A 12,912-nucleotide genomic window follows, 5' to 3' on the forward strand; every position below is an offset into this window, starting at 1 on the left:
ATTTGTTTGTTTCCTTTTTGTTTGTTTTCGTTTTTGTTTTGATTCTCAAATTCCACATAGGAGTGAAATCATAATTGTATTTGACTTTTTCTCTCTGACTTACTTCACTTAGCATTATACCTTCTAGGTCCATCCATGTTGTTGCAGATGGCACTATTTCATTATCTTTTTATGGTTGAGTAATATTCCATTATGAGTGTGTGTGTGTGTGTGTGTGTGTGTGTGTGTGTGTGTGTACCACATCTTCATCCATCCATCTGTTGATGGATACTTGTGTTGCTTCCATATCATGGCTATTGTAAATAATGCTGCAATAAATATAGGGCTGCATATATCTTTTTGAATTTAGTGTTTTCTTTTCTTTGGGTAAACACCCAGTAAGGAGTTACTGGATCTGATGGTATTTCTATTTTCAATTTTTTGAGGAACTTCCATGCTGATTTCCACAGCGGCTACACCAATTTGCTTTCCCACCAATACTGCACGAGGGTTCCTTTTTCTCCATATCCTCACCAACACTTGTTGTTTCTTGTCCTTTCATTCTAGCCATTCTGACAAGTATAAGGTGATATCTCATCAAGGTTTTGATTTGCATTTCCATCATGATTAGTGATGTTGAGTATCTTCTCATGTGTCTTTGGCCATTGGTATGTTTTCTTTGGAAAAATATATATTGAGGTCTTCTGCTTATTTTTTGGAGAGGACCATTTTTATGCACAAACTTCCAAGAAAACAGACCTAGCCCAGGGCAGACTCTGACAGACTCCTACATTTATACAGCAGGTAGAAGACAAGAAATGAGTAAAGGAGATTGAAATGAGATTGCTGGAAAAGTACAAAGCAAACCCTGGATGATGTTAGCCAAGGAAGGAAATATACAAGAAGAAAGAATGGCTTCTCAAACTCTTCAAACATTTGCATTTTATGTGCTCATATGGATATGTAGTAACATTCTTTAACACAAATATATTCATGTTTCTGAACTTACCTTCCTGATGAGATTTCAGTATTATTGAGGACAAAAATAATGTGGTTTTGGGTCTTTAATAAATACAAAAGTGATTTAAATAATTTAAGCCATTTGGAATAATAAAAATGATAATGATGGTAATTTCTAGGTCTTTGGTGTATACCATGGATCACGGTTTTCTAGGCACTTACTTCATGTATATATTTTAATTATTCACAACAACCTCCTGTACTAGATTTTTATAATTTTATCTCTTTTATAAATAAAGAAACAAGAAACAGAGTATTTAAGTATTTACCCATGGTCAAAAAGTGATAGACACAAAATCCCTAGCCTTGTATTTTCTACTCATCCATTATAAAAAGCAGAAAATAAGTATATGTGGAATAAATATAAATAACATTCTAAATTTGAAAAAGTCAAAAGACTATATTAAATAATTTAAATAATTAAAATTGGCTAAAAAAATGTCTCCAAAGAGTTAGCCTTTTCCTTAGTACACCATTATTTTATATTAAAGTAGAGTTGCTACCATCTCTGCGCTTCTCCACTTCTCATATGCTCCTTAAATGCTGGAATTTATTATCCACACCCACCTCTCTAGCTCCCCCATATTCCCACTGACCTAAGTGGTAAACCCAAGTCAAAGTGCCGGTCTTCATATAACTCCATTCTGTGATCTTTCCCATTTACCAGTGATGATGCTGACCATTCCTTCACTTTGTTGATGTCATTTCTTCTTGGTTTTTCTTTTCACTCTCTCGTTTTTCTTCACTGGCTTATTTTTCTGATCCTACCCCTGACATGTAGATGATTTCTAGAGTCCGGACTTCGGTCTCTTTGCTCAGTGCATTATGCAGTTGCTTCATGCAGTTTCTTCCACCTCCAGAGTATAATTACTCCCAAATCCTGTTCAAACTCTGATCTCTCTCCTGATATGGAGACATTAATATTAACCTGTAGACTGAACATTTTATCTTGGATATCCCCCCAGCTACTTGAGACTTGAAAAGTTCAGCTTTGAGCTTGTCAAAACCCACCCACCACACTTTCTCTTGTCTCCTTTCATCCTACTCCCTAAAGACCGACTGTTCTTCCTGTGTCTCCTCTGTTGGGTGAGTCAAAAGCAGTCATCTAGTTGCTCAGCCAAAAATCTAAGAGTCCTTCTAGTTGTCACTGTCTCAGTGTACTCCCTTTTTCCAGTGCCTCAGCCGGTTCTGGCATACCTTCCAGGGAAATATCTCTCATCTGATTCCTCTAGGTTAGGTTTACTGACATTTTAGATAAGAATTTGGAACTTCTGTTGGGGCACCTGGATGACTCAGTCATTAAGCCTCTGCCTTCAGCTCAGGTCATGATCTCAGGGTCCTGGGATGGAGCCAGCATCAGGCTTCCTGCTCAGCAGGGAGTCTGGTTTTCTCTCTGCCCCTTCCCCCCTACTTGTGTGAGTGCGCGTGTGTGAGCTCGTTGTCTCTCAAATAAATTAATTAATTAAATCTTAAAAAAAAAAAAGAATTTGGAACTTCTCCTGTGTCTCTTTTATAAGACAGTACCTACTTCAGGTTTCCTCTCTGCCAGCCCATCCTTACTTCCACCAGAGAGAGAATAACATGACACAAAATGATCAAGTCATTTTCTTGCTCACAGTCCTACACTGTCTGTTTGCTTCTCTAACAGACAGTTGTCGAGCTCTAGCAGGATTCAAAGTCTTGTGGCATTTACATTCTAAAAACAGTAGCAATAACAATAAACACTCAGACAGCATGTCAGATGGCAATAAGTGTTATGAAGGACAATGGATTGGGTAAAGGGGGCAGAGCTCTAAGAGGCACGAGTGTTATCTAACTGGCAGCCAACAGAGTCCTGCAGCAGAGACCAGGAAGGATGTGAAGAGGCAGGGTTAAACATCCCCCTTTTTCCAGAAAGAAAATCCAAACATCCACTCACTTATCCTTCACCTAACAAATGCAGAGAAGTCCATATAGATGATGTTGTAAAGGTTATTTTCAATTTGCTTCCAGACTTTATAGCAGACATCTTGCATCTTGACCATTTCGCACATACCCCACGGACTATTCTAAGATAAGTAGGGTGGTGAGCTTTATGGCTTGTGAGTCTTTCTTAACAAATATGGGGTTTTTTTAAAATAAATTAATAGAGAAGCAAGACAGTATTATTGATATCACAAAACTAATACACTGAAAGAGGAGAAACACACACACACACACACTTATGGAAGTAAATATTTTAAATAAACCAATCCAGATAATTAGAAATTTTGACATCTGTGATAAGAAACAAGAAGCTGAAGAACCAGAATGAGGAAAGTAATAGAACAATTTTAAATAGGTTGGCCTTGGAAGGTCCTTCTCAAAAGGTGACATGTGAGCTGACCTGAACCATAAGAATAAGTCAGCCATGAAAAAATGTGAAGAAGAAATTCGAGGCAGAAAGGGCTTGTTTTCCTGAGGCACAGGGGCACGAATAGGGAGGCTGAAACACTGTAACAAGGACAGCCATCTTACGCAGGTAATTAGGGAACTAGCAATGTGGGCCCACAAAAGTATGACAGACCCATTCTGAATGTGATAAATTTACTTCCAAATGTAAAGTGTATATTGAGGAAAAAAATCAAACTTTTGTAGAATTCTTTTTTCTTTTTTCTTTTTTTTTATTAAGTTCAATTAGCCAGCATATAGAACCTCATTATTTTATAGAATTTTCTTATATTTGGTTTAATTAATATTGTTTTAATTTTTAAATCTTGAAAGGTGTTCTTAGTGGTTTCACATGTCCTGATGTTTGTAGGGTTTAGAAACTCTTTAAATCTGGCTAAGAAGGGTATGCCCTGAAGTTGGAGTGGGAGGCAGGAGTCAGAACATTCCATCTTTTAAGACCACAGAAGTCTTCTGGGTTTGATAACACAGAATATCAATATATGCGGGTCAAGTGTCAGACCCCCCACTGAGGAGTCTAACTAAAGAGTAAAAGAGGCCCTTCACTTACATGAAACTCATCACTGAAATTAGGAAGAACAGTCCCAGTGACAATGCCTGGGTATTGAATGCAGATTCAAGTGATGGAAAGAATAAGTAGGATATGGAGAAATGGAGACAGGACAATTTCATTTTACCGGGAGATAATTTCATCTAAAATGAGGTTCTTGAATGGCAGAGATTTTAGCATAAACCAGCATTTCATGTTGGATAAAGCATTAGCTTTTAAAAAATAGTTTTTATTTTCAGACAGTTTAAAACTTGGAAAAAAAATTCCAAGATCACAAAAACCACCAGTTTCACCCAGAGACCTCGTTACATTACCCCATGCAGTAACGTCCTGTATAGCAGAAAGACCCCAGCTGGCGTCACATGTCACATCCGTGTCCCTGCCTCTGCAGTGTTTGCCAACAGGAATCAGATCCTCCACTGTTTCTCGACTTCCACAGCCTTATCATTCCTGAAGACCTCCTCTGGGTCTGTCTGATGTTTCCTCGTGACGGCACCTGCCTTGTGCACCTGGGGCAGGAGGACCACCAGGCGATGCTTGTTATCAGGGGCCCACACGTCCATCAGTCCCATGACTGGCGGTGATAACTTGGAATACTTGATTGCAAAGATGTCTCCGCTGTTCCTGCTGTAAAACGACTGTTTTTTCCCTTTGAAAGTAATATGTTTTAAGGGAGACACTTAGAGACTTTCTTTGTTCTTCATCTAACTTTCACCCACGCATTTGAGTATCCATTGATAGTTCTTGTCTGATTTATTTACTACTGTGATGGTTGCCAAATGGTGACTTTCTAGTTCCAGTATACTTTTTATATTTATTAGTTAGGATAGGGCTGTAGAAACAGATTCCCTCTTCTCTCCATGTAATTACTCATCTTTATGTGGGTGGACTCATGGATTCCTATGTTTTTTTCAATGAGATATGATGTATAAATTTCTCCTTCTCTCCATTCCTTTTTTCTTTTGATACTCAAAATATTTTTAATGCTCAAGTTATTTATTTAATACTTAAATTGTCTAGATTTGAACAATGGAAACCTACTTAAGCCTGGCTCCTGTGTCATTCTGATGTGACCCCCATCATTCTTTGAAAACCTTTTTTTTTTTTTTAACCAGTTGATACACAATGTTAAGTTAGTTTCAGGTGTGCAGCATTTTGACACATCTCTACCTTATGCTGTGCTCACAAGTGTAGCTACCATCCATCACCATACAAAGCTGTTACAGTACCACCAACTCTTCCCTATGCGGGGTTCCTGCGTCCCTGTGACTCGTTCATTTCATAACTGGAAGCCTCGACCTCCCACTCCCTTCACCCATTTTGCCCAGCCTCCCACACCCTTCCCCTCTGGCGGCCATCAGTTTGTTCTCTGCATTTATGGCTTTGTTTCTGCCTTTCTGTTTGTTTATTTGTTTTGTTTGCCAGATTCCATATATGAGTGAAATCATGCAGTTTTTGTCTTTCTCTTTGGGATTTATTTCACTTAGCATAATACCTTCAAGGTCCATCCATGTTGTCACAAATGGCAAGATCTCACTTTATTAAAGTTAATAAATCAATTGGGGTGCCTGAGTGGCTCAGTCTGTTAAACATCTGACTCTTGATTTCAGCTCAGGTCAGGATCTCAGGGTTGCAGGATGAAGCTGTGTGAAGGGCTCAACGCAAGGTGTGGAGCCTTCTTAAGATTCTCTTTCTCCCTCTGCCTCTGCCCCTCTCCCCCTAAAAAAATAAATTAAAATAAATTAATTATTTTTCTTTCTCTAAATTTTTATTTGAATTCCAATTAGTTAACATATAGCATAATGTTAGTTTCAGGTGTACAATGTAGTGATTCAACACTTCCATACAACACCAGGTCCTCAACACAAGTGCACTCCTTACTCCCCATCACCTGGTTCACCCACCCCCCTTCCTCCCACCTCCCCTCCAGTAACTCTGGTTGTTCACTATAGTTAAGAGTCTGCTTCTTGGTTTGTCTCTCTCCTTCTTTTTTCAAAACCCAATGTTCATCTGTTTCTTAAATTCCACATCTGAGTGAAATCATATGGTATTTGTCTTTCTCTGATTGACTTATTTCACTTAGCACTATGCCCTCTAGATCCATCCATGTTGTTGCAAATGGCAAGATTTCATTCTTTTTTCTGACTGAGCAATATGAGTTTTATATATATATATATATATATATATTCATATTCTCTTATATACATCTTCTTTATCCATTCTTCTATCGATGGGGACTTGGGTTGCTTCCATATTTTATCTACAATGCTGAAATAAAAATAGGGGTGCATATATCTTTTTTGAATTAGTGTTTTTATTTTCTTTGGGTAAATACCCAGTAGTGGAATTACTGGAGCTTATGATACTTCTATTTTTAATTTTTTTAAATTTATGTTTTTAAAGATTTTATTTATTTATTTGACAGAAATCACAAGTAGGCAGAGCAGCAGGCAGAGAAAGAGGAAAGGAAGCAGGCTCCCTGCTAAGCAGAGAGCCCGATGAGGGGCTCAATCCCAGGACCCTGGGATCATGACCTGAGCTGAAGGCAGAGGCTTTAACCCACTGAGCCACCCAGGTGCTCCTCTATTTTTAATTTTTTGAGGAACCTCCATACTGTTTTCCACAGTAGCTGCCCCAGTTTAGATTCCTACCAACCATGCACAAGGGTTCCTTTTTTCGCCACATCCTCACCAACACCTATTATTTCTTGTCTTTCTGATTATAGCCATTCTGAGCACTTCTTTACTTCTGGTGCAATAAAATGTTCCAGGCTCCCATTGTACCTTCCCTGACCCAGCTCTGGAATCAGCCATTTCTCCAAGAAGTCCTAGAGACTTAGTTTCAGTAGAGAAACTAGGATCTGATCTATAGGGGTATTCACTGCATCTGGGGGTAACCCTGTACCCACACCATCTCCGGTGAATGGTAGGAACCTTTTGTGTATTGAGCCCATACCCAGTTCCATCTAGATCTATTTCTGCAACTAGCTGTATAATCCTGACAACTACAAGGGCTCCCTGATAAATTAAATTCCAGTCCACACCCACAAGATCATTCAAGATTTTACACTTTTCATTTGTACACTCCTTTCCCAACCATGAGAACCTGGCTCCTGCTATCCTCAATATATTGCTTTATTTGCTTAATAAGCCTATATTGCAGTTGCTGTCCCAGCCATGCAGGGTGGATATGCTACCGCCTGCTCTCGCTGGGCAGGTGCCAGCCACCCCTGAGCTCACCCTCAGGCCGCTCGGACACCCACCATGGTGAATTATTCAGGTGGGTTGGGTTAACAGAGATGAGTAGACATTTTGCACAATCATCCTGGATTATATTAGAAGGAAGATCTGAATGCATTCTTAGCATCCTTACTGCATCCCACCAGCCTCTCTCTGACCTCCCAAATGTCCCAACTTTAAGATAAGTATGAATAAAGAAGTCTTATATGGGTGTGGCTTTCAATATGTGCGGTTTCTACCCCTATTGCTCTTTCTGTCCCATCAGGTTCACGTGATAACTTACAGCAGTTTCGATGGGTGTTTTAGTGTCAAAACAAATATCAGCATGTTTTTCACTGATGTATTTCTGAATTAAAATCTTAAAGCCTTTTGTCAGCAAGAATAATAAAATACTCAGTGGACTTCAAATCAGGTATGACTTTTTTATATGGGAAGCCTTGAAACAGAAATCTCCAACATAATTACAACGACCCTGCAAAGAGGAAAGGTTTCCCATTTCACTGGTAGTGAGAGGCAGTTGAGTCTGCAAAGTGACAACTAGTGTGGGTGTCACCCTGCCAGATCATGGAGCCCCGTGACAACCCATGTGTACACAATGCATTTTTTATTCCAAATTCATAGATATTTAAAGTGTTAAGCCAAAAGAAACAAATGTTAATCTCCTCATTCTATATAATCTTTCTATTAACTTGGCAAATTTCAATTAAGTTTAACTCTCTAGCCATTCATTTCTGACCCTCAGAATCCCAGCTGCAAAAAAAAAAAAAAAAAAAAAAAAAAAGTCCTGCTGTTAATCTACTACGTAGGTTAATTCTTCAGCTTTAGAGCGGCCACTGCAAGTATCTCAGGCACGGTTACACTGGTCTTTTTCCTGCAGTTATATTTGTACAGAAGGGGAACAAATGCAGAAAATAAATAACATGTTCTGGACTGATGCATAAAGACTACATCACAGGGCGCCTGGGGGGCTCAGTGGCTTAAGCCTCTGCCTTTGGCTCAGGGCGTGGTCCCAGAGTCCTGGGATCGAGCCCCACATCGGGCTCTCTGCTCCGCGGGGAGCCTGCTTCCTCCCGTCTCTCTCTGCCTGTGTCTCTGCCTACTTGTGATCTCTGTCTGTCCAATAAATAAATAAATAAAAATCTTAAAAAAAAAAAAAAAGACTGCATCACAATTTAGGGTTCAGCGCAACAAGAGCGTATTCTCTCTCCCTTGTTTGTGGGCCCGTAATTCAGGAACAGCTCAGCTGGGACGTCCTAGCTCCAAGTTCTCGCGCAGTTGCAGCTAGCTGTCTCCTGCAGCAGCAGTCATCCGAAGGCTTGACTGGGATTGGAAGCTCTGCTTGGAGATGGCTCACTCACACGGCTAGCAAGCTGCTGCTGGCAGTGGGGTCCTATTTCCTCTCCCTACGGGTGCCTCCCCAGTAGACTGCTTGAGGTTCCTCATGGCCTAGGGGATGGCTTCCTCGGAGTCAGTGATCCAAGAGACCAACGTAAAACCCTCTAAGGACTTTTATTACTAGGCCTTGAAAGTCATAGACACACTGTCACGTCTGCAGTGTTCTGTCAGCACTGATTCAGCGTAGGAGGGAACCCCACAGGTATGACTAGCAGGAGGTGCTGTATGGCCGTTTTGGAGGTCGGTTATGATGGTTTGCCCTCTGGAACACAAAGGTCCGTGTCTCTTCCACATGAAAAAGTACACTTACTTCCTTCAAAGGTCCTCTAAAGCTTCCTTCCATTAGAGGGTCTGCTCAGAATCCAGCAACTCATCATGAGTCAAGTTCATACCAACAGGAAGCTCCTAGGGAAGTCTGAGAACAAAAGAAGGTATTCAAATATAGTTTCTCACCTGAAGACCTGTGAACGAGTTTTGTGCCACCCACACACCCAGCATATGATGGTCAGATAGGCATTGAGTAACCACTACAGACTGTCTGGTTCAAAAGGGGGCAAAAGGGGGAAAGAAGAGCACACAGAAGTAACTGGTCCATAGTGGTTGTAGATTCCAATCAGGTACATGTTGGTAATTCCTGGATTAGGGCTCACTTCTAATTATTTCTTGAAAGTGTTTCTTCATGGGTCTTGGCTCTGCCCTCTGGTTCACAGTTCTACCTCTCTGGTCCATGCTTCCTTTTAATATAAAAAGTAGCCTTTGTTTATAGCCATATAATTTCCTACCTGTAGAAGTTTAAAGACACAGTTTCTGTCTGTCCCATCTCTTTCTCTCTCAGGCCAAGCTGATGGTGTTACCGTAAGTACGTATGGGTTTCCTTTGATTATGTGGGTTTCCTTTGATTATGCTGGCTTATAACCATTAAGCAAAAGCCACATCCAGTATCTGATGAAGATAAGCTTTTTAATTTAATTTAATTTTATTTTTTTATACTGGACTTTTGCTGACATGCTAAGGGAAGAATGCCCTTAGCATTGGTTAACTCAGGGAATCTGTAAGACATTATAATAAGCTGTCTAGCATTTCTTTAGTCTGAATGAATAGTTCTTTGAGGCACCAATTAATACATTTTGGAGGTCTTAAGGTGGGTATCACAGTCATACCTCATTGCCATCTTTACATTATGTTTTACTGGTCGTTGACTTTTGCCTGCAAGTGACTTAAATTTTTGCATTGTTGGCCATCCGGAGAGATTAGAAGTGAGAAAATACTTTATTTTCAAATCCATCAAGTCCTACTCTCTTTGTATTTAATGGTTTTCTTTAGTTTTTCTCTCTTCTTTTTCCCCCTTTATTATAAATAGATGTTCAGAATTCTCTGCCTGAAATGTTCTTAGCTAGGTTACCCAATTCATTAAGTATGTTTCTTTCCCATATAATCATGATGTTATTAAACTTCCTACTGCAGCATAGCCAGGATCCAGTTTTCTCTCATTTCCACTCACATTTATTCCTCACTTCCCTTTAAGCCATTACTGACAACCTCCTCAAGAGCCATCATCAGGCTTCTGCTCACAGTCCTTGTGAAGCCTGCCCAGCTTACTTGTACATCCCAGTCCTTAGGTCACTGCCACTTCTGTAGGTTTTTGTTGTAATTCCCTCCCAGTACCAAATTTATTACTAGGTATTCATTATTGCATAAACAAATTGCCCCAAAATTTAATAGCTGGAAACCATGATTTATTATCTCTCATGGGCTTTTCTAGAAGACTGCTCATGGAATGATCAGCTAGCAGTCTCAGAAACCAAGCCAGATACTAGTATCAGAAGTCATACACAACCACCACTTCATAGTTTTCTACTGATCAGAGTCAGGGCTAATTTAGGGTAGAAGGAGATTAGGAAAGGGTTTGAATACCAGAGGCAAGGATTAATGGACTTCCTCTTGGAAATGTTAGACATAATGCAAGGAAAGGAGAAAAAAAAAAAGACACCCTAAATTTTAATAGATATATATAGCAGTTTGTCCTGTAACTGTTTTTGCCAAGAATGTATCCCGTGTAGAAAAGTAAAAGGACTCGACAATTTCAAACTCCAGAATTTATCAGGGCCAAATAGAACATTGTTAGGAGTGACTGATGAAGTCTTGTTTTATGACCTTAATTATGTCCAATTCATAGTGATCTGTGTGTTACACAGCTGCTTTGCTTCAGAGATCTTATTCTCACAAATAGATCAACTCATTTCGAAATATTTCAAAGCTAGTGTGGATATTTAGAGACTCCCAAGTACTCAAAAAACAGAACCAAATGAGCGTCTTGTTAAGAGTAGTCAATAAAGTTACAGCTGGATGTTTTCTCTCTGCTAAGTTTAGACATTGTACTCCATTCAATTTTATCTTGATTAAACAGATTGAAAATCATATGTATGCATACAACTAGTCTAAATGGGCCACTTATCTAAGATCAGCAGTTTTCTGAGGAGACTAACAATGCAAATGAAAAAAAAATGTGACTTAGGGAAAGATATATGCATGCAATATGTTTGATAACGGAAGTAGATTTTTTTAAGTCAAGAAATTAATTTAAGTAGAATCCTGTTTTTACATAGTACAGTGTTGATAGAAAAATGATATACAGCTCTGTGATTAACTCTTAAAGGGAATTCAAATGATAATTACTAGACTTGAAATATCATAACCCATTAATAATGGAAGAAAGGTTTCTATTATCCTAAACTGGTATTACTAGTCACATAGGACATTTAAAAAAAAAAATCACTTAATGGTCAATTTTTTCGATAAGTTTTCTATTGGAAATTCACTTTTATCAACTTAATGACACGTCTTGATCCCAGCCCATTCTGTATATATTTTTTTCTGTAGCTACAATATTAGACTGAAATGAATATGTTAATAACTTTAGAATTTTAAGCAGACAAATTAGTACAGTTTAAATTTGCTCCAATAGTAAATTTGGTGTGAGGAAAAATATGAAAAGTAGACACTTTTTGAGACTTTCTGGAGATACTTAATGGGATAGAGAAGTATTCTTTTCCTGTGACTTGCACATAGATTTAATGCACAAACTAAGAATTATGCATTTTTTTCCTATTAAAAAGACATAATTTAGGTAATTGACTCATGTTAGTATTTTAAAGTTATTTTGCAATTAAGTTTTTAATGTCTGACTTTAAACTTTGTATATGTATCTTCTGTTGCCTAATAGAACCACTGGTATTTACTTTTTTTTTTGTCTTGCTATTCATTCTCTTTATAATTTCATTTCTTATCATTTATGCTCCCTATATCATATTAGCTATATAAGATGGATATTCAGAGGAGGGTAGCTGGGCCTTCTGCCTCAATTTATTTCTTTATAATGTTTCTTTGGATTTGATAAATCAAGAAATCATTTGTAATGCAAATATCTTTTTGGATTGAGTTAGACATTAATCCATAAAAGAAAGCCACCATAATCGATAATGCTTTAGTTTCTTGACATCTGAATAACAGGGCTCTAGGGTATTAAGAAAGTAGAAGTAAATTTGAAGGCATAAAAGGAAGGTGATAGGTATTTGGGAAAGGTCTAAAGTTTTATGTTTTAATATCTGAAGAGAGAGGTGAGGAAGTGTAGGAGTGGGCCTTCAAGAGCAGAGGGACAGAGTGATGTGACAGACTGAGGAGGAAAATGTCACAGAGAAAATATGATGGATGGTAGATCCCAGAGACAAACATTCACTAGGTTCAACCCTTCCTTCTTCTCCTGAAATAATACCGCTTTCTCTAAAGATTCCATTCTTCTGCGTTGAACAGGACATCAACAAGGGTAGACAGGACAGGGCGGCTGTGGTCACGGAAGACAGCCGGAGGAATTTTAGTGAAGCATGCTGTATGCAGAATGTAACTTTCCCACTTCTTCTCTCTCACAGGTTTTCTGAACCAGATGAATAACTCCAGTCACTCTGTCCTTCAGCCTTCATTCCAAGGGTGCATGCAGCTCATCCAAGTGGATGACCAACTGGTGAATTTATATGAAGTGGCACAGAGGAGGCCGGGGAGTTTTGCGAACGTCAGCATCGACATGTGCGCCATTATAGACAGGTATGCAGTCTTGTCATCCTACTTCTAAGTGTGCAAACTTCTGAATTCATGCTTTTGTTGTGGGACAAGACACACACACACACACACACACACACACCATGTATAAGAGGTAAGGCGGAGGAGCCATCTGTCATGCCTACAGCATATGTGTGATTTTAGCAGTGACATTTATAGCAGGACCTGGGTATATATGGTAGAACAATC

The 12,912-nt window shown here is 39.0% G+C and overlaps 1 protein-coding gene across 1 annotated transcript in view; it reads left to right on the top strand.

Moving 5' to 3' along the window:
* The window catches only part of LOC111154452 (contactin associated protein like 2), a 2,043,877-nt gene that overhangs the window by 1,174,807 nt on the left and 856,158 nt on the right, over positions 1–12,912 (top strand). Inside the window, exon 10 of the mRNA XM_022514057.1 lies at positions 12,537–12,708. Coding sequence (XP_022369765.1) covers positions 12,537–12,708 — 172 coding nt within the window. The remainder of the gene's footprint in view (positions 1–12,536; positions 12,709–12,912) is intronic.

Source organism: Enhydra lutris, unplaced genomic scaffold (genome assembly GCF_002288905.1).
Source record: "Enhydra lutris kenyoni isolate GAN:26980312 unplaced genomic scaffold, ASM228890v2 scaffoldscaffold37, whole genome shotgun sequence".
NCBI lineage: Eukaryota > Metazoa > Chordata > Mammalia > Carnivora > Mustelidae > Enhydra > Enhydra lutris.